At 47.2% G+C, this 22171-nt stretch overlaps 1 protein-coding gene across 3 annotated transcripts; it reads left to right on the forward strand.

Moving 5' to 3' along the window:
• The first annotated feature begins 5736 nt into the window (after nucleotides 1-5736).
• On the forward strand, nucleotides 5737-13378 carry TAPBPL (TAP binding protein like). Of its 3 annotated transcripts, none has more exons than XM_054188703.1 (8): nucleotides 5737-5851; nucleotides 6898-7066; nucleotides 7442-7690; nucleotides 8878-9162; nucleotides 9625-9966; nucleotides 10144-10473; nucleotides 11201-11290; nucleotides 11540-13378. In XM_054188703.1, the coding sequence occupies exons 2-8, from the start codon at nucleotides 6973-6975 to the stop codon at nucleotides 11578-11580; spliced, it is 1431 nt and encodes a 476-aa protein (XP_054044678.1). In that variant the 5' UTR covers nucleotides 5737-5851; nucleotides 6898-6972; the 3' UTR covers nucleotides 11581-13378. The 3 variants fall into 3 exon arrangements, with proteins under 3 accessions (XP_054044678.1, XP_054044677.1, XP_054044676.1); XM_054188702.1 differs by lacking the exon at nucleotides 5737-5851 and adding an exon at nucleotides 6113-6676 and having other exon boundaries at nucleotides 6896-7066; XM_054188701.1 differs by lacking the exon at nucleotides 5737-5851 and having other exon boundaries at nucleotides 6113-7066.
• Nucleotides 13379-22171: the final 8793 nt, after the last annotated feature.

A 22171-nucleotide genomic window follows, 5' to 3' on the forward strand; every position in this document is an offset into this window, starting at 1 on the left:
TAGCAAACCATTTTAGGGGCTCGATTGACTTTTTATATTTTTCAGTTAATAACTTTCTGCTTTTATTTAAAAATCCATTAAAGCCACCACAAAATATTTGGAGACATTCTTAGAATGCCTTACCTAACTCAGTTTTGCAATTATAAATTGCTAATTGTAGTTGTAAGCAATTGTAAATGATTTGTCAAAGAAACATTGTATTTTTTTCTGTAAAAGAAAAGGCATTCAGCAAGCCGTTCAGTAACCATATGGATAATGTTTGCTTCAGTTAAATGGGCTGGAGTATAAAGACTTTTTTCTATTTTTACAGAGCAGGAGGATTTGGTTTGTTTGTTAATAAATACGCTAATTTAAAAACAGAATGTACTTGTTGAGGCAACAGATGAGAGAAAGCAGGCATGTTACCAACAGCGTCTGTCTTATTACACTATTTAAACCCATTTCAGAGGCATTTGTTAGAAATGCCATAGTTGTGGCGGTGGGTGGGATTCCTCCAAAATGTCTGTAAACCGATTCGACAGCTTATGGCCACTGCACAGCCACAGCAGTGCCAACTCACGCCCCTTTCTTTTTTAAGCTTGTAGTCAGAAGTGCGAGCTCAGGACATGAGATCTGGCTCTTATCTCACCATCTTGGGCAGGAGGACCTCGCCGGGAGCTGGGACATCTGCTGGCTCGGACCACTGCTCTCGTCGCCTGGGCTGGACAGGTGAAAACGGGCCCAGGGCAACGGACACACGCCGCACTTGCCATCTCTGACCTCCAAGTAGATCTAGGATAAGGCAAGAAGGAGCCCTCTCCTACCGATAGAGGTTGCTGATGAACCTGAGCTAAGCACTTGGTAGCTGAAGGCGTGAATTGTGTGGTGACCGAAGCTGTGCTGAGTGCACGCAGCTCGTCCATGTCCACACTTGCAGCTTAAGTGGTCCCTGTGAGATTTTTAACCATATGGGGATGTTTTCCTTCTCCAGACACATGCCCTCAGGAGGATATTATCTACTTGTGGGGACAGTGAATTGGTCCCAGGAGCAGGAGTAGCAGCAGTTACGTTTTTAATTTTTTTTTTAGTGGTATTCTGTTTCCTGTCGCTAGAGATCTTTTTTGTGGGAAGTCTCATAAAGCTTTGGACGTGAGAATAAAATTGTCTGCACAGGTATCCTGTGGAAAACACAACAATTACCATCCCAGTTTTATGCAGAGGACTCTGAAGGAAATGAACACAGGGCACCTGAGCTGGGCCAGCAGCAGTTGAAGCTGGGTGCTCTGACCCTTCATCCTGTGGCTTAACTGTTTCATAAAACCAAACTGGCCATCCTTTAAAGTGGCTTACAAAAATTCACCTGTCCTCAAAACATCCCCTGTGAAAGAGGTTCCCAAATATTGTCACTCTGTTTTACACGGGGAAGTTGAAAAAGGTGAGAATATGCAGCCAGACTTTCTAGACTGGCCTCTACATCAGGGCCTCGTCCTTCACGCATCGTGTACCTGATTTTGAAAGATGCTGAGCTGCAGCGTTATGCGTAGCTGCAGGCCACAGCAGCTGCAAATGCACGTCCAAAAATCGCGTCCCAGTATCTATGCTGGGTACTTAAAAATGGAGACACCCAAAATTATGGGTAATTTGGGGAGGAAAAAAAGAAAAAAAGAAAAAAGAGGCTTAAATGACAGGCTCTCAGAGTAAGTCAGTATTGAAGGCTGGTGTAAGCGACTGTGGAACAGTTAGTTCAGCCTGTGAAGCATCTCTCACCTGATCAGCCGCTTAATTGCTGTAAATTGGTGTAGCTGCCCTGAAACTGAGGTTCATGTCTGGTACGAATTGGGCTCGTTTTACCTTTAGTGCCAGTGTGACTGGGTTAGAGATGTCGCAACCTCTACCTCTTGGGATCCACCAGGGTGGACATTACAACTTCTAGGAGGCTTCTTAGATCATTTTCCTTCTTGTACGCTGGAGAGACACAGGCTGTTAATGCACAGAGAGACAAATTCGCCCCCGTGAATATATACTTCTGTAAAATGTAAATTTGGTTAAGTAACCTTCAGCATATACAGTGGAAGCTGAAAATCCACAGCCATCTTCAGGTTAGTTTGGTTAACCCAACCCAGCAAGTGGGAAAGCTGTGCAGGAAGTGGAGATCACCCTTATACTGGTGGGTAGCCACCTGGCAAATTCCAGCTGGTGGCCACTTCTCATTTTATCTCCCATTTAACGCTAGCAGAGAGCTGCAAACTGGTGTCAGACACAGTTTAATTAATCAGAGGATGTATGCCAAGCTAGGTCAATGTTGGTGCTCCTGCTCGTTAGCAGAGTCGTCAGAAGCTTTGAAGAGCGGCAGTGAACTGAATTTGCCTGCTCTGTTCATTTTGGTGAGGACAAAGCCAGCTAAGTTAAAAGACGAGAAGCTTTAATTTGGGTTGAGCAAGTCCTTAGGCTCCTAGCTTAAGGTCATAACTTGACCCATGGAAAGTTAAAACTTCCTAAATTTCAGCTAGAGGGATTTGATTAGAAGAAACTGGGCATTTGGTGTTTTTCAAAATAGGTCTTTTGCTGTGGCTGGGTCTGGACTGGAAAAGAGGACCCAAGTCCAGCAAAGCCCTGACGTTGTTCTCAGTACAGATCTCACACTCCAGACCTTCATGGCTTTGATCCCGTTTGTGGTGCCCACGTGTCTTGTGCAGGGCAAGGGCAACACTCCACACACGCCAGGCAGATGTGCTTTGCGGTGTGTCCACTTGTTGGAACAGGAACAGAAATGATGGCATCGTGGAAATCAGAGAGGTCAAAGCAGGGCAAAAAGGCTCGGGACAAGATGGGAAACAGGAAAGGGTTTGGATAGAGGAGACCTGCCTGATTGTAGGTGTCATGGGGACAGGCACGTGGAGAATGGTAAAAGGGCACAGGAATGAAGGGACGTGGGATGTGGAAGAGGTGATGCGGCTGCAAAAGTTTTAGGAGGAAATGGTTCAGACATGAGGAGAATAGGAGAGACATTTAGGAGAGCAGAGACATAAGGGGAATGGAGAGTTCAGTTCATTTTATTTGGTTTCGACTGCCCAAAGTAAGAGATTTGGATAAGCCTGGTAAACTCAGTGAAATGCAGACTCTTTTGCATTGTAATTTTTACAGTGGACCTCCCTCTGTGGCACAACCTCTGTTCTGGGTCAGAGCATTCAGCCAGCGGATTGTTGAAACACGAGCTGAGAGGCCACTGTAAAACCATGAAGAGTCACCAGTTTTGATGTTCCTGTATGTTCATCACTTGCTGCCAACAACAGACTTTCTGGATAAATGCTTCTCCTTGAGGAAGGGGATGGAAATTCCCAATCAGTATTATACAATAACATGAGGCAGATGATAATTCTTAAGGTGTGAAAGGGTAGGTCCCCTACTGACATGTTTTGTAAGTCCAGGTCGGAGGAAGAAATGACTTACCGGGCCTCCCGGTCCCAAAACTGAGTGAGCACAGATAAGGTGAAGTTTCTTTGAACAGCGTTTGTTATTTGGCAAAACTCTGTAACTCCTTGTTGCTTTCTTAAGAATAAAAATTATTATGGTAAAAAAAAAAAACAAAAAAAACCAAAAATCCAAGTCTTAGCTTGTTTTCTTAGTTTCATCACATTAATGTTTGCTTTGCCTGTACCCTCATATTCATTACGTTCCTTTTCTCTGCTCCACTCGTCACTATAATTTTCCTGGTTGGAGACTATTATTTGTATTTATTATTTATATTTATTTTATATTTGTATTTTAACAATAATTCTTAGTTTTGACGCCACCCTCTTTGCATAGACACTTTCTCTTTCCTGGTTCAGTTATTTACTTAGATGAAAGACTTTCTCTTCTTCTAAAAATCCCGTTTCCAGATTGACATTACATTGTATCTACAAATATTTGAAGAAGAGTTTTCTTTGTCGACCTCTCTCCTTAATCTTCACGTACTTTTAATAACCTTGTGGCTGTTCAGCCAGGCAGCTACAGAGGAATTTTTACTTCTTTACTTGGGGTGCAAGTTCCACAGCCACTGTGCCTTGCCCTGAGAAATTCTGGGCTTCTTTCACATCCAGTTTCCTTACTGCTACAGTCCATGTTAGAGAGTTCTCTTAACTCCTTGATTATTTTTTTCTTTTGAAAAAAAACAAAAAACAAAAAACAAACAAAAAAAAAAACAAACCGCATGTACAGTATGGGCCTATTCATATTTAGCTTCCTACTTAATTTATATGTAAGGAAATTATGATCCCACGCTCCAATTTTATTTTTGATGACCACCTGCTCTATGACTGAATTGCTATTTACAACTAACAAATCTTTTGTAGGTTCAGTGAGGGTTTTGTGCAGGAATTTGTCATCTGTCATATTGAGAATTATAGGCCTAAGGCCCATTATGGTCATCAGAGATTATTCTCTGGTCCATAACTCTGAAGTTAGTTTTGCCATGCCAGCATAGTTCTTCCTGGGATTTCTCTCTTTTAATATTAGCTCTCTCCCTACATATCCACTTATGAACTTGAGCGGTTCACAGCTGACTCTGAGCTGCACCAGTGAAAAGCCTCTTTTAACTTTCTGAGTTTCACCTAGACAACCTATAGCATCATTCACGGAATGCTAATGCACAACATTTACCTTCCTTTCTAACGATCCCGAACAGCACAATATTTTAATACCGGGGATGAATGTCACTCTACCATATTTTCTGCTACTTGCATGATAGCTAGTTTACACCCAGTATTAGTTTTTCATATTTATTTCCTACAAATATCTGGAAGGTAGTTACAAAAATAATGGAGACAAAGTCTCCTCGATAGTAGCAGGCGATATAACAAGGTGCAATGGCAACAAGTTGAAGCTTGAGAGCATCAGGCTGAATTTCAGGAATTATTCTTTTACTAGAAAGGTAACGCAGTACTGGAACGGGTACCCAGCAAAGAGGCAGTATCTCCACCCTTGGAGGGTTTCCAGACTTGGTCGGACAAAATCACGGTGACCTGACTGAGCCAGAGGCTGGATCAGAGACCTCTGGAGGTCTCCTGCCACCATCACTCCTCTGATTCCACAGCATCACCTGAGATTCCCTGTACCAGACAGGTGTCTGCCTCCCTGGCCTCACCTGCTTCCCTTAGCTGAACTACATAGCCCTTTGGCTACCAGTATTGTCTGCTGCTGCTTCTCTCATCACGATTAGTATATTCTTCCCCCTTGTGGTCTAGGCCTCTGCCCATCGATACCTCCTTATCTGTCATCACATAGTTATTTAACTTGTTTTCGTCTCCCTGCTTATGAAACAGATACACAGCCCTCTCCCAGCAGCTGCAGCGTCACTGAATGGCTCTCTTGAACATGATACCTTCACAGTAAAATTATATTTACTAGACAGCTTAGGAAGTTGCCCAGCTTTTTTACCAGAGCTGTTTGTTTTAGGCAGGCTGATCCAGTGTGCAATGGATTGCAGCTCTGGAGAATGAGAGAGAAGCCCCAGCTCTAAGCAGACACCTGGAAGGATTCGATTGCAGAGAAGGGCCGACTGCTCTGCAAAACAGTCTGTCACAACTGCTGTGTTTGAGCCTCTCTCCAGGCAATGACCCACAACCCGTTTCACAGCACAGGCTGCAGACCTCCCCCAGCTCCTCTGCACAAACAGCCTATGGGCAAATCTGTGGAAATGCAGTTTTGGCCCCACTGGAGCGGGTAGAGAAACAAACCAGAGAAAGGAGCAGCCACCGCTGCTGCATTTGCCTGGGGTGAAGGAGCTGCGGGAACACTTGTGCTTTGCTTCATGGGCCGACAGGAATACGTGGGTGCCCTCTAAGAGCACAGATAATGCCAGATAATAACATGTAGGGCCAGGGGAGCAGAGGTGAGTGCATCTCAGATGGAAGCAGACTGACAGGGTGTGCCGATGGGTGTGTGATATTACCCCGGTGAGGCAGTGGGAGAGCTGGTCAGAACAGCTGGCCATGTCTGACAGCTCAGGGCTCCTAAGCAGAACTTCAGCAGGAAGAATTAATATTCCTCGTGAGGCTTTTCCAAGAAGGATCGAAGTGGCGAGTGAGGACGGGACTGGGATGCAAGGGGTAAGTCTGTATCTGGCCAGCGCAAGGTGCTCCTTGGGCTGGGTGTCAGGAAGTTGTACTGGAAGAGTCGAGGCTGGGGCTGATGGTGGTTTCCCGCAGGTGTGTACACATGATTATAGCAGGCCACAGCAAGGGTGAGTTGTGTTACTGCAGGGCTGGCAAGACTGTGAAGAGAGGAACACACCAGCAGAGAAGCAGACATTTTCTCTCCATGTGTCTGAATGACAGGGGGGGAAAGGCAGTAGTTAAAATACCATCAGAGCTCATCCATTTCTTCTCTTGCGTCTTCGTTTTATCCTGTGATGTTTTTTCCCATGAAGCCAGGGCTGACGTGAGGTCTGGTGGTGGCACCACAGTCTGCTGGGCTCGGAGGGTTGGCTCACGCCGCTGCAGAGCAAACCGGCTTCTTTGCAGTTGAAGAAGGGTTTAGCAAGGGGGAAAACAAAACAAAACAAAACAGCACAACACAAACAAAAGAACAACCCAGCTTCAACCTCCAAGACTCTCACAAAGCTAAAGTCTTCTAAAAAGCAACAGGACAGAGATGTGGCTGCTTTCAGAGGCTGCTCAGCGGGTCCGGAGGAGATGAGTTCGCGGGCAGAACCGTGGTAGGAAAGGCCGATATAATATTGGCTTAAAAGAGGGACCCGGCAAAAGCGCCCCCGCCGCAGGCTGGGGGATGCTCCTCGATCCCGGCTGATCGAACCCCGCTCCCCTGCTGCCTCCAGTCTCCCGCGTTCGGTAAAGCAAGAGTTAACGGGTTTAAGGGTTGGGTTTGAGGTCTGGTTTGTTTTTTTTTTCTTTTTTTTCCCTTTCTGTTTTGCCAGAGCGAAAGTGAAACGAAGCGCGTCCGCCGCGGCCGGTCCCGCTTTTGGATCCCGTGCAGGAGGGTTGCGGGGCTCGGATGGAAGGAGGATTCCTGCGGGGCGGGATGGCCGGGGGGCTGGTGCTGTGCGGGGCCCTGGTGCTGTGCGGGGCCCCGCTGGCCCCGGCGGCGGGTGAGCAGCGGGGACGCCGGGCGGGGGGACCGGGACCGGGATCGGGACGGGGACGGGGACAGGGACGGGGACGAGGAAGAAGACCGGGGCTTCTGCCCTCGCACCCCCCCGCCCCCTCATTGAAGGTCTCCCAGGGGAAACTAGAGCCCTCCTAAAGGGGCTTCCTAAGGGTGAATGGTGTTGGCAGAGGCGGGTGGCGCAGGGCTAGAGGGGTCGGCTGCCAGCAGGGGACAACCCCAGGAGAACAACCCCAAAGTGGCAGCCAGCCCCCTGCCTCCCCACTATTTATCCCCCGTCCCAAGAGAAGCTCATACGCTCCCCTTTTTTTTTGCGGTGGGGTTCACGCGTTCAACCGCTTCTTTTCCCTCCCTAAAGGGCCGGCGGAAAGTCCCACAGCAGCGCCTCCGCTCCGCAGGGTGGACGTCGCCCTGGGCTGCTCCTACGTGGGGGCAGATGCAAGAGGCTTGCTGCGCGCCTCGGGTGGCTCGTCCTCCCAGCATCCGGCTACCCTCCTGCTGAGGGGGATCAGCGTCCGAGACGACGGGAACTTGGATGATGTAACTGAGTACAAAGTCCCCCAGGAAAATCCTGACTCTTCTTCTCCCATTATCTTTGAAGTCTCCGGTGAGTGGGAAAGCCGGGGTGGGAGAGCTGCCGCCGGGGGCTTTGGCCACTTGTCTGCACTAGGCTTCCTAAAGATTTGTTTCTAGCTGAGTTTCGACAGTTTGTGGATGGGCACTAAAATTTCACACGTGATTTCCTGAATTCAGCAATTGGGACTTTTAAGAAAGGAAATTTGTGGAAGATGTTGAGACATCTGTTGAGGCACGTCTCTCCTCCTGGGGCTATTCTAGATTGCCTGTCTCTTGGGGAATACTTTGTCAAAAACAACTCAGGAATTATGCCACTATGCAGTATTTTTGGACCCATAAAGAGCGTTCGCATCTTTAGTCAAGCAGGTGCTTTTTGTTAGCAGGAAGCCTCGTGGTCAGCGGGCCTAAAGCAGAGCTCTCCTGCTCAGAAGGCTGCCTGTGTGCGACTTGGCTTTCCTTGCTTCACGCATGGGTGCCAACCTGCAGTCCAGCCTCTGTAGCCCTTGCTTCACATATGACTTTGCAACCACAGTCAAGCAAAGGTCTGAGCCTGTACTTCGCCGTGGTCTTGTTTGCTGCCCACAGTGCTTATCTGCGAGCATGTGCTTCAGTACAAGCTTATTCAAGGCTCTGAGATGTTTTCAGAGAAGAAGATGAAGACCCAGCAGGATCCATTAGCCTGGGTGCAAACTCTCCTTCAAGAGGTGTGGATGGATTGGGCATGCCTGAGTTCAAGCACACTACAGGCAGGATACTGTCAGGCATTGCAGACACTGAGTTAGCTTCCAGTGATGTCCATGGAAAGTGTGTGGGTCACTGGGATGCTTATGCCTACGCTTAAGCCCATGCTATGACCAAAGGCACAGATACAGTGTGCATCCAGTATATCCAGCCACTCCTGCCTTCTTGCCACCCTTTCTTTCCTTACCTGGGAATCTGTTCTGTTTATTCTCCTTTCCTAACAGCTTCTTTCGCCCAGAGTGAACTCTGTGCAATCTGGCAGGTTAAAATACAACCAACCGAGGGATGTAAGACAAGTCATGACAAACCTTCCATATTCTTTGAAGGCCTTCATCCGTTAAGCCTAGCCTGGCATTTCTCGGCTCTGACTGACCCCAACAGCGCATGATGCTCCTCCAAAATAATGTGCTTCATCAGCTTGCACTTTCTTTCCCCCTTTGCATTCAGACGGTTAAACCTCTTCCTCTGTTCTCACAGACGAGTTGGTATCCATCCCACATGCAGAGTCCCTGCTGCACGCAGACTGTGAAGGGGAGGAGGTGACCTGTGAGATCTCCCCGTACAGCTCCCAGTGGGCTGGCAAGGGGCCCTGCCGTACCTCCTGGTTCGTGGCCAACCTGCAGCTCTCCAGTGGGATCAGTATCGTCTTGGTGCTCAGAGGACCCCACTGCGGCAGCCAGGAGGAGAAGCAGGAGCACGAAGCAACACTGCACCCAAAGCTGAGGATTCCTATGAGCAAGGAGGGGACGCTGCTGACCACAGGTGACCAGGTGTCCCAGGGTGACCTCGCAGCACCAAGAGACATGAGGGGAGGGGAGTCAGCCTCCCCAACAGTCCCATGCCCCTCCTCTCACCAGGACCTGAGGGCTGCCAGGAGTTGGTGCTTAGGGAAAAAGGGGTCAGACATATTGCCCGTCCCGTGCCTCTTCTCAAGGTTCCCCAAGTGCCAGACCCTCAGGATGACAAACACCTTCAAGACCATGATGTGCACTTGGTGTCCACCTGTCTCCCTGTCCTGCTAACCCCACGGGGCTGGCTTCCTCCAGCTCTTCGGTCCACATGGCCCCTGGGGCATCACATAGGGTGCCTGTGCCTCCTCCTCCTCTGCCTCCGGGTGAGGAGTTCACTGCCATCCCTTCCACCAGCCCTTCCCACCTGAGAGTCCCTTCTTTAACCACAACTGTTTAACTCTCTGCTTCCCTGTGCCCTTCTTTCTGTTTCTAGTTGAATTTCAATCCTCATCACGCAACACTTCCCTGCGCACACATCTTGGCAGCTCAGTCACCCTCGACTGCCATTTTGCGTTGGCTCCCAGCTCCTCGCTCTCCTCCCTGGAGTGGAAGAGGCAGTACCAAGGCAGTGGCCGCAGCCTTTTCCGGTACCAGGTGGGGAGCACAGGCCCAGAAGCGCAGCCAAAAGTCCACGTGGATGTGGCGGAGCTGTTGGGGAGTGGAGATGCATCACTCAGCCTGGAAGGAGTGAGCGTGGGAGACGAAGGGACATACATCTGTTTGGTGTCCACCCCACTGCACCAGACTCAGCACATCATCCAGCTGCATGTGGTTGGTGAGGAAGGGAAATGCCTGGGGGCAACAGGGGTCCAAGGCACTAAAACTTTGCCCTGCACCCTTACCCCATCGCTCCCAACACTTATTTTCACAGGCAGCTCAACTTCTCTCCCTTGTGGATGGGGACCTTTGTACTCCGCTAACAATAAGTCAATTCCCTCTTTACCTCCTCCAGCGCCTCCAAGAGTTCGTGTCGTTCCATCAGTGGTGTCATTCGAGAGAGGTGTGACGACTACTCTCACCTGCAGCATTGCTGGCTATTACCCCCTGGACGTCTCAGTGAGCTGGACACAGAAGACTCCTCAAGATGACATGGAAATCCCTCTCTCAAATGCACGTTTCTCCAGCCACCGTCAAAGCCGAGATGGCACCTATAGCATCACCTCCTACCTCAGCATCAGCTCAGCCACGGCGCGGGCACCAGCCACCTACAGCTGCCATGTTTCACACGTAACCCTGTCAGAGCCCATCTCTGTGAGCGCCCATCTTAAGGCACCAGGTTCAGGTAGGTGTCAGGGGCAGAGACGTGAGTTCTTCATCCTGCTCAGACCTCCTCCCACCTCATCTACCCACCACAGGGATCAAAAACTCTGAGTCACACCATGTATGCCTGTTCCTCCGTGCTTTCCTTCTGGTGTCCTCTCATACCCATCCTCTCTATCCTCCTCTTCCCTTTCCCTTTCACTTCCTCAGCTTTTATTTCACTCCTTGAAGCTTTTGGGGAGCAAGTATCTCATTTCCTTCAGGGGAAAAGAGATTTTATAACCAAAAGTGGAGCAACAGAGCAAAAGTTTGTAGCACATGGGCTGGACCCTGGTGGACAGGCACAAGAAAACAGCCATGCCCCAAGGAGTTAGATGCCCAACTGGACTTGATGTTCAGCTGGAGACCGATACTGCTTGAGAACTACAGCAAAAAATCCTTCTTCCGTTGGAGCTGTTGGGGTTCTTGTTCTCCCTGCTGATGGGAGATTGCTCCTGTGTCTCCTCCCGACCCAGCAGGGAAAAGCAAGCAATACCGCAGTTTAACAAGTTACGACACCTAAGTCCAGCCAGTATAACTGGCCCTGGGTCCCTGTGGCTTTAGCTCACGTGTTTTGTGTCAGAGCTGTGTATCTGGCAAGGGTACGCACACGGTCAGTGGCTGTGGGAGCTCGTTTAACTGTGACAACTTTCTGGCTGTTCAGCTGCTCCAGCCAACCTAATGTCACTGATCCTCCTCTTCCTCTGCAGAGCAAATGGGATCAGAAGGACTGGTGGGGGGTTTCATTGCTACCGTCATTTTCATCGTTGTCCTCTTCAATGTGCTCAGGAGAAGAGCAGGTAGGAGTTTAAAATGCTGAGACACTTTCCTTGTGGGTGAGATGGAGCAAAGGGCATCTTCCTCTCCCCTGCATCTCCACTCGGGAGAGATGGAAGTCAGGACGTCCCAGGATCCTGGAGGGGGAGGTGGGGAGCAGATGAGCTGGAGACTCATTTCTTGTGGAAGGCAGCATGAGGGGATGTTTTGCTCCGCTTTGGTCTTCCTGAATCCTACTACTACTTTTTTTTTTTTTCCTCTCTCCTTTTCAGCTAAACCAAAGTCTGAGCAACTTCTAGGGGCTTCAGAATAGAAGGAACCCTTGTGTCACCCACCTGCACTCCTGTCTCTTGACACATGCTGCTCAGGAGAGCCAGCCCTGCCCAAACGTTACCAGAGACATCAATCAGTATGGGAGGGGTAGGGCTGCCCTTGGTGGAGGAGCTGAGTGACCGATCAGAGGTGGACTCACAGAACAACATGTCTTCATCTTGGGAGGGCCACATCAGTAGCCTCAGCTCTTTGCTGGGATGCTGCATTAGATGCAAGATGCATCCGTTTTTAGAAATGCTTCTTCTCCAGTTTCAGGGAAAATGAGGTTGTAGACAGGTGAGTGTTTGTATGGCTGTATATATGCATGTGTATATACAGATATATGTATGCATGTGTACATGTTGTAAATAGGTAAACAGCATTTACACATGTATGTTTCTGTAGATGTATATAGGTACATTTGGTTAATGCCTGAGGCAGGTGTTTAATTTATTTATAGAATCACAGAATAGTTAGAGTTGGAAGAGACCTTAAATATGATCCAGTTCCAACCCCCCTGCCATGGGCAGGGACACCTCCCACTTGACCAGGCTGCTCAAAGCCCTGTCTGACCTGGCTTTTTATGTATATATGTGTTTTAACTGTAAAGCTGGGCAAATATGCAGGCAAAATTGATACCTCAAGATGGTAAATCCTCAAACAGAGGAAGTCATGGGTTAAACTGATCACAAATTAAGCAATCAGAAAAATACGACTCTCCAGGAGAAAGCTACAATAAAAATTTTAATGGAAATTTCACTGCTAGAAGTTTACAAGGTGGAGAATATCTGTGGTTCTATTGCTGTGAGACAGACAGACATGATTAAATGCTTACCCTGCCTAACAGGGAATGTGAAGGTTACACTTAGAAATCTTGTATATAACCAACAGGGGAAAAAAAAGCAGAAGGAAGGTGTGGATGGAAAGGAGGTATATGGCACACAATAAAAGTGAGAATTTATGAAGCATACAAGGGGATAAGGAATGTTCAAAATAATCTGGAAAAACTGGATTTCTGCAAGTGCTAACAGCACTGGGAAGGAGTTTTTTTTCAAAATACCTTGAAACCCAAGAAACTCTAGCAACGGCCTAGGCTCTTACTGGGTAGATACAGGTAAAACTGTTGATAGAGAAGATTTCTGATGGAGGCTTTTTGATACAGAGAAGATATTTGTTTGTACACAGAAAGAAGCAGAATTGTATTCATACTACATGAGGATGGTAAACAACTTCCTAATCTGTTTGTGAGATGAGGAAGGTTTTAACAGTATCTAACAAGCTTAAGTATTTTCAGATCAGTAGCCAAGAAAATTTACATCTCAGAATCACAAAAGGTTTGGCTGAGGAGGCACCTGGCCGAATAGAGTTAGGTATTAGAAAGTCCTGGCATACTAGAGAAATCCCAAGATCTCGGAAGAGCGTGTTGTGCCAGTGTTCACAGAGGGAAAGTGAGACAACACCAACAACTTTTAGATGGTTCCATAGCAATAATTGTAGGTAAGAGACTGTGAAGTTATTACAAGTTAGCTAAAGGAGCTTCAACAATGAAAATAACATTAATAATTTAGTACGTGGTTGGTTTGTTGTTTTTTTTTAAAAGTTGTGAGAAACAAACCTGACTTCATTCTTTGATGAAATAATACATTTGGTTGATAAAAGTACTGGTGCAGATTTAACAAATCAAGAAATTTGTAAATTCTGAAGAAACAATAATAGTGTATGTGTACATCATAATTTGCATTATCTGGATTAATCACTAGCTAACAGACAAATGATAAAAATTCGTTGTCCAAAAAGAAGCAGCAATCACTGCTGAAAGTGTGCGCCTCTCTGCAAGAACCGTGCTGTTTAGTATTTGCATCACGAAATACACTTGTAAAAAATATTGTTGATAAAATTTGCAATGGCAAAGCAGCTAAAGTGGAGGGAGTCCTTCAGATCCATACAAGTCACCTGGGCAGCTGAACACACTCAAACAAGATAAGATGCTCGGTAATGCCAGCGGAGTCTCCTCAGGTACTGGACCACCGCGCTGCCTCAGTGCCGTTGATCCACGCATCCCTATCAGTTGCCTGACCTCTGGGAACACGTAAGAGCCACCATGGGCAGAATGCAGCTGCTGGTGGCAGTAGTTTTTACTTGTATCATTTCCTCTTCGTTTTTGATGCATTGACAGTAAATTAGTATTTTCAGTTCCAACAGTTGTCTTCTCTCTGTGCGGCTCCCACATCGCCCTGTGGAGTCTGCGTGGCTCCATGGCGGGTGAACAGGCGTGCTGAGCCCTGCACAGCAGGGGAAACCACCTGGGATTCGGGAAGGGGAGCTCCAAGGGACTCTTGGTGTTAATAGCCCTTGCTCCCAGAGGCTGTCACTCTGGAGAAGGACTCGCAGAAGATTTTTGTACAACCTGCTGTATTCAGAGACACCCCCAGATAATGTGCGGGTATGTGAGAGCTGGCTCCTGTGCAACCAGGGAGGAAGCATGAGCTGCGGAGAGCAGGAACCTCACTGGCAACCACTGGAGAGGTCACTGTCACCTGCGACTGATAACGCCGAGTCGGAATCCCAGCAAAGCCTGAAGCTACAATGCCCATCGGCAGTGCAGGCACCCACGTGGCTTTTTAATATCTTGAAAGCTTGGAGGAGGTCCAGAGCAAAATGACAGGACCAATTAGGAAGGTCAGAAAAGGTACTTTGAGGCATTACTCTGGCCTTACTAAAACAGTGTCTCTCAATCACACCACAGAAAATACAGAGTACTGGTGGGACCTTAACCTGCGGAGAAAGGCACAGTGAGAATCAACAGCTGCAAGTTATATTTAGGCATGTTCAGAGTAGAATAAGACATCATATACTCAACAGTGAGGGTGACTGTCCCAGCCATCTGTCAATAAAAATGGCAAACTATCTCTCAAGGTCTTCAAATAAAGGCCAGGTTATTTCTTTCAAGCTGTCCTTTAATAATAATTTTTTAGAAAAGTTAATGGCATCAGTTAAAAGAGACACCGGGTAAAATTCCAAGGTCTGCGTTACACTTGAAGTGAGAGCTGGTGGTTTGTCTGCTTTTTTGGCCCATGAACCGACATAAAGGAAAGAAAAATAATGGAGAGGGGGCAGAAATGCATTAGGAGTGGCCATATTCCTTGTAAGGAGAAATATACCATGGCACTTGATTTTATTTGACTACCTGCTCTCTGATGCTCCCCTCTAGAGTTGCTATAGGGAGTCCACAATTGCTGCGTCCCTGAAGGTCTCAAGCTGAATTTAAACCACAAAAACAAGTAAAGCATATACCCTAAAGCAGAAAAAGTAATATTTACCGGTAAACAAAGTGACCTTGTGTTTAAAAACAGCGTTCCTTGTATTTTCAATATAAAACACAGGCTATGACACTAAGAAACTAAAAGTTCATCAAAGACAAACTTGATTGCATTAGAAAGACATGGATAAATAATATTGTATGTTCTGTGCCTCCGGGAGACAGCCACGCTGCCTTCCAAGGTCGAATGTGCCGTGGCCAGGTGCCACATGGCATCACTGGCTGGCCACGTGAATTGAGAAGCAGGAATCTGGTCATCATCTGATTAGCTGCTGGGCAGACCAAGCCGTTATGAGGTATACTGTGTCAATACAAATAAATATTAAATGTAGGCGTTTTAAACTAGTTCTTTAGGAGAATTATTTGATATTAGGCAGGAAATTTGATACAAATTTTGTCAACCTGCAAAATATAAGATTAAGTCCTTTGCATTTCAGGCAACACAAGATTACTTAGGGGCTGTGGCTGCATTGTATTGTGAATAGGGACAAGCCAGAACTTCTAATGTGGTATTGAAAGAGCGGTCATTCTACAAACAATAAAGCCAAGCTCGAGACTGCATTTTCCACATAGGTTCCCCTTGTTTGATTATGCCTTTGCTCATTCAGTTTAAGCTAGCAAAATAGATCCAGCGGTCTAGTTACAGTGGTTTAGATGCACTTTATGAAAACAGCTGAAGCTCAGCTGGTACGTGCCTCAAAGAGAACATGCATTAACTAGAAGTAAAGTGTTTAAATAAGCTGTGTTTGCTTTGACCTCACGTTGTATCATAATCGCACATTCTGCAGCACTTCCAAAGCAACTGGAACATGACAGACACACTATATGAGAGGCCACCCTCGACCCTGAAGGTCAGCGTGCAGGCCCTCTCCAGCCACGCAGCTGCTACCTACACGCCATTGGAATTCAATGGAAGTGGCCCCATCGCAAGGCACCACAGTGAGGACAGGCTTAGCAAGGACTGCTTTTTAAACCGTAGAGATGTCACTCTTGAAACATTTGAGAGTGACACCTCTGAAAATGTCAAAAGTCCTGAGAGCTGTGCTCACCCTTACACGTAACTGCCAACTTCATCGCAGATCAGACTAGGAAGAGTCCTGCTTTTGTGCCTGAAGGGCTACAACGATACAGCTCCCTACAGCGAGGAAATTCTCTAAGAATTCTAGATTCTATGATAGCTGTCTTTATAAAGCTTGTTGCCACCTTGGCACCATATGCTCAAGCTGAGAATCTTCAAATTCCACCTGTCACCCTCAGCCTCTTGCAGACTCCTAGCGAAGTGCCTAAAGAACAGGAGTCATTCAAAGCTAAAACCCCACTCTGGGTCCCCCAGGCAATGACAGACAGTAACTCGTTCAAGCCCAGCACGCAACAGGAAACAGGTTTCCACACCGAATGCAGACATAATGCCAAACTTTCCCACATTCTCCCCTATCTTGGTCAATGAACTGCGAGGAATCACTGCAACCTGCTTGGTAGGGGTGGGCCAGGACAAAGCATCAGGGCCAGCATTCGTGCTGTCTGACTGTATATTTCTTCCAGATCAGAAGCCTGAAACACCAAGCTCCATTGCAAGAGCTTGGCATCACAGTCCTTGGTTGGATCGTCACAGTGAGCAGCAGGGGATTCGCATATATAGACAGTAAGATGACTCCCACACGGCTGCAGCTTCTTGAAAGCCCACAGATATCAGGCAGTTCTTCTCAATAGCTGGATACCTCTTTTCATAGAGAAGGTCATGTCAGCTAAGCAATGGCTGCCTCCCCTCCCTAGCACTGCCTGCAGGAACACTGCCCCTCTGTGAAGGGGAAGGGTATGAAATGCTGACCAAAGACACATCTTCACTAGTGCTGCACGTTTGCTTTTCTTAGTAACAGCAATCTTCTGCATTGATCACTTTCTCTGACCTGTCCTTCATCTGGACTTGACTGATGTGACCAATGATAAGCTACAATGGGTAATGAAGCTCCTGTAACACTCCACACTCTCTCAAAAAAACCCAACTGAACAAAAGGCAACAACAGCAAAAAACTACAAAAAAAACCCAAACCAAACCAAACGAAACAAAACAAAAAAAAGAAAGGAGAAAGAAGAAAAGAGAAAAGGGAAAAAAGGGAAAAAGGATTGGGCTTTTCTTTTAGCAAAGCCTTCTGCTCTATTAAAACCACCCCCTAACTTGTGTCCCAGACAAAAGCACAGGACACTCGCTTCCCTACAGAGCATGATGGGTCACACTAAGTCACTCTGGCTCCCATTCACTGCCAAAACACACTCCTCCTCCCAGGTCAGCTGAAAATTCTGCTTCTCCCAGCACACAGAACGCGTGTTCCCATGTGTCTCCTTCAATGAGTGATCAGCAGATGCTGAAAAATGGCAGATGCCCTCTCTGGATGAAAAACTAACTGAGAAGCGCAAAAAGCCTATCTGGAGTGGAGAGGGCTGGTTTCAGCCTCCAGGATGAGCAGTAGTTGCCACCAGTTCCTGGTGAGGAGACACAGCAGAGAAATGAGGACCATCCCCACCCATTGTCCCCAGAAATATGCAATGGTTGCAGAACTGGGAGCTCCTTCTGCCTCTACAACCCCTGAATCGTGAGAGGAGAAAGGAGAGGGCCAAGGAGAAAGGAGAGAGCCACCACCAGGAGCTTCATTTCTGGTGCTGACACAACCACACCCCTCTGTCACTGCTGGTGTCCCTTTCACCAGTAGCTGAGTCAAAGTGCCTGGGCCACAATATCTGTTATGTCCTACAGTAAAAGCCAACCACTCCGCAGGTCCCAGCTGGCTCCAATGCTACCAGGCAGCATTCATCCAAGCATGCACACAAATCCTCAGCAGGCAGACCACAGCACACAACTCCCTTAGGCTGGCAGAGGACAGCCCTCTGGGGGCGTAAGCATCATGGAGTGGTGTGCCAGGCTCAGGTCTTCTAATTTGTCCAGACCCTCTTAGATTTTAGCTGTACTTATCTCTCAATTTTTTATTCATGCTATCTTAATCTGAAGCTCAAACAAATCCCAGAACTTCTTCCAATACACGCTCCTGGCCAAACTGGCCACCTGCAGCTCCAGAAGGAGGATGTTTGATTGCAGGGGCGTTCCTGGTGATTGCACAGCCTATTCCCATTCCCTTGTGCTGTTACAACTCTGTGCAGAGGATCACAGCGTATCATCCACCACCTGGCATCCTCAGGTGCCTTCGGGAAGCAGTGTTGGAGCTGCTGGGCTCTGTGACACCTCTTAAGTTTCTGGTTTACGTTTTCACCTTATCCTCTCCCTCTCTTCACTCCGTCCTCACCATAAGCATTTGATTTCTCTTCCTCTAGCCTCCTCCTCTCTCCTTCTCAGGGAAAAGCTCAAGATGAACAGGGCAAACATATTATACTTCTCATTAATACTCTTCCGGTCTTCAAACACTTTCAGGGCAGGGACTTCCTGACTGGACGTGGTTGCTGTGGTTTAGTCACCCTCCGTAGGTTTCTTTTCCATGAAGCTTTCCATTCTCCCCTTCAGCCCATGTAAATTCTTTAAAAATTGGTATCACATTCACCACTTTTCCCTCCTCAGGTACCACAGTGGTGGTAAGCATGGGTTACATGCTGCTTGGAGCAGTTCAGCTATTTTATTCTTGAGTGCTTTTAAGGCTCTTGGACAAACACCACTGCTCCCAGCAAGTTGTTGCTGTTCACTTTGTCAGTGTGTTGAACAGACTTTTCCACAGCAGCTTCAATTTCAGACATGTTCATTGGCAAACCCCACCCTGCTGAGGAATGGGTTCTACCACGATGATCTCGTCACTCAACACTTAACACAGATGCAGAGATTTCTGCAACGACCTTATCTCCCCTGTGCACTCCTCTCACAGGCTGATCACCCATTTGCCCTTCAGAACATCTGGCAGGTTCCTGATACGTTTCAAGAAAGATCTAATGTTAGTTTTGATTCCATTTGCTAGTTGTTGCTTGAAGCTTTGTTTGACCTGACTTACTGTCTTTCTACATGCAACGTGCCAAAGTTTATAACCTTCTCTACTTTTCCCATTGTAGACAGCTTCAGCTTTTTTTGACAGAAGGTATTTGTGACTTCCCTTTCCCCACTGAACAATGGTTTCTGTAACCCACATGAAAGGCGTTCATCCCATTTTTCATGAGCATGCCCATTTAGTAAGGATGGCAAAGGGTGACAGAGAGTGAATCCAGGCAATGAAGATGAAAATAGAAAAGGGGTGACACTTTTGGACAGACAGAAGAAAACAGTTATGGTAGGTATTGGTATAGGCCATCAATGCCTGGGCAACAGGTCAAAATGACAAAGGCTGACAAAGCAGAATGGGAAGAAGAGAAGTGGCTAGAAAATGACAAGAAGTAGAGGGCAGGATGTTAGCAGCACTGAAGACATCAGGTGGGAAAGCAGGATTATGATCCTGAGCCTTGGGATGTCTCATCAAGGTGGGGAGTGAGAAGTAAGAGGGAACAGCAACATTGCCCAACAGGTAGAGTTGATGTGGTGATGTAGTGTTAAAACAAGAGGTGGCAGAAAAGGTTAGGGATGACAGTGAAGAGTAGTGTCACAGGATTGTATGGGACAATAACGTTGACGTGTGGCAGGTCAAAGCAATGACTGTCAGTGAAGCAGGGCAGCGCTGGACAATGCTGATGGACAGCCAAGGAGAGGTCCAGGTAGGTTGGGCCAACAATAATAAGGTGCAGCAAAGGAAGGGAAAATGACTGCAAAGGCAGGAAAGGCAATATGTCATTGTTTTAAGAGCTTGTGGACTAACTTCAGCCTCCTGTGCAGTAAACTGTCTGCCATGAGTCATCTTCTGGGAGACAGATAACTTGCCAGCACGTATTTCAGTGTCGCTAGGCAATACAGGCCTTCCCACCACAACCAGGCACAGTCTGTGGGGAAGGAGCAGCCACGCAACCATGGGGCATGGTTTTCTTCTCTTTCTGAGTTCATTTGCTGATGTTCTTTCCATTCAGCTCCCTCTCCTCCCCCTGTTTTCAACAGTATTTTTTACCATTTTCTTTTCCCCTTTTTCAAACGCTTCTGGAGCCATGGGTTTGCCTAATATTGATTTCTTTATGAATTGCTGTTTTTCTCTTCTTTTATACTTTTCTATATACCTAAATCATTCTCACAGACCTGCCCTTCCATGAAGCACCATCAATGTCTTATTAAGTCCTTATCATGAAAGATCGATTGCCTCAGCTGACAAATTGTGCAGCTTCATACCAGGAGGTGTGCTGCAAATACTTTGAGATCCTTGGAAGGCAAAAGGCCCTAGACTCTGTGAAGTGAACCCTTATTCAAGTTACAGAGGAAGATTCTTTCTCTAAAAAACAACCCAGCAACCCCATGTGTCGTACTTGAGGAAAATCCCTTCCTGACCCCAAAATTTGCCCAAAAGTATAAACTTCTTGATATGTGAGATATATCTGAAACAGCTGCAGTCTTGATGTAGAGTTAAAAGAAAAGGCAACAGAATGGGATAGTGACTAGAATAAAGAAATCTCACTCTTCTCAGCATTACTAGAAGTGGTCACATGGCTTGACTAAGATTCATGTTTTGTTGGCCAACCTCTTCTGCTTAAAAGAAAGGATGCAAAGAAAAAAGAAAAAGAATTAAGATATGAATCCAGACATTCCAGGCCCCACAGGGGATAAACCTCAGATTACTTCATTATAAAAACCAAGACAATGCCAAAGGGTATCCTATCACCTAATCCTTAGCTTGAATTCATCAAGCCACATCTTCAAAAAAATTTAGGTTCTTTGCTTTATGGACCATTCCAGAGGTTCACATCACTGCTGGCCTGAGATCTTGTGAGGGAAGATGTAAAACCTCTCAAGTAGAGGAATGAATTGAACATATCTGAAGAATTAAAAAGGAGATGGGAAAGGGGGGTGATGCCTTCTGCTCTGCCTTTTGAGAAGGGTGTGGTGGGAAGTGTTCCCTCAAGCCATTTGTGCATGAAATCTGGCCTTACCCATAAATTAAATGCGATTTTTAGGTTAACTTCTCTTCTTAAGAGCTTAATTCCCTGTGAATTCCCTTTTTGAGGGCATAACTTTTGGCTTATATTCCAGAGGAAGAAAAATCTTCATCACCAGAGCGGAGCCGAAAAGCAGAAGCAACATAAAACCACTGAGGTGAGAGTGACTGAAGGGGTACCTGGAGACAGTGTCAAAACCGGAGGTAAACATAAACGAGGCTGTCCTAATGTCAGCTCTAGTAAACCTCCAGTTGCTTGCTGTGCTGTGCTGGGTGCCATGTTGGGCTCAGAGGGTGACCAGGCCCAACCCTGTGATCTCTGTTGGCCAGGAAACAGCAGGTGTCGGAAGAAAAACTGGTCTGGGGTGGCTGCATCTGCCTCGAATTTCCAGGAACAGGCAGGAGAGATCACAAAAGGGGTGGGGACACAGGCCTGGGGAGTCAGGTGGTTGTGATAATAGTTATATTGTTAGGGCTGGAATGAGGAAATTAAAGATTTCAGCTGGCGAGAACAGGGCAGGGGGGGACTCAGGGAGGCTCCATTTTGATCTCCCCAGTTACTAATTGCGCCTCAGGACAAAGCAGCCAGAGAAACCGCTGGGTTTGACATCCAGCCGCATAGCTTTGCTCTCCGCTGTTTCAGCCTGGGCTGCACATCCAGCTTCCAGAGGGGCATTCGTCTTAGCTTAGCTATGCCGGTGGGCGGGAATTTTCAGCTGGCCATTTCCACAGTGGATCCTATTTCCACTGGACATTTGAGATCAGCGTCTGAGGAGCCGTCGATCCAGCTGAGTGACCCTAGACGAGACCCTGGGTTTAGGGAATAGGCAGCAGAGGTAGAGCTTGAAGGCCCATTTTCAGCGCTCGGTGATTTTATCATGGAGGACAGGCCACTCGTCACGAAGGTGGCAGCTGACTCAAGACACACAGTAGTTTGGCTAGCGTGCCACAGGGTCTGGGTCACTGGGCCGCTTCAGCACCCAAACTGAGTCAGCGTTTGCAGGAGGCAACATCCCTCGTCCTGCAATACAGACAACAGATAGGAGAGTGCTACGATTTCCAGGAGTTAATTCAGATCTACCAGCTGAGGCTCTACCCAGACACTCCTCCGGGCTTCGTACTGCATTGCAGCGTCCAAACAGCAACGAAAGAGGATCCGTACGGGTCTTCTGGGGTCCACTCATGTTAACTTCATTCTCCCAGGAAGAGAGACTGGGTTCCCTCCACACAGTTTCCAGCAGTATTTGCTTAGTCCTACTATATTGTTTTCATAAGCT

Source organism: Rissa tridactyla, chromosome 1 (genome assembly GCF_028500815.1).
Source record: "Rissa tridactyla isolate bRisTri1 chromosome 1, bRisTri1.patW.cur.20221130, whole genome shotgun sequence".
NCBI classification, from domain to species: Eukaryota; Metazoa; Chordata; class Aves; order Charadriiformes; family Laridae; genus Rissa; species Rissa tridactyla.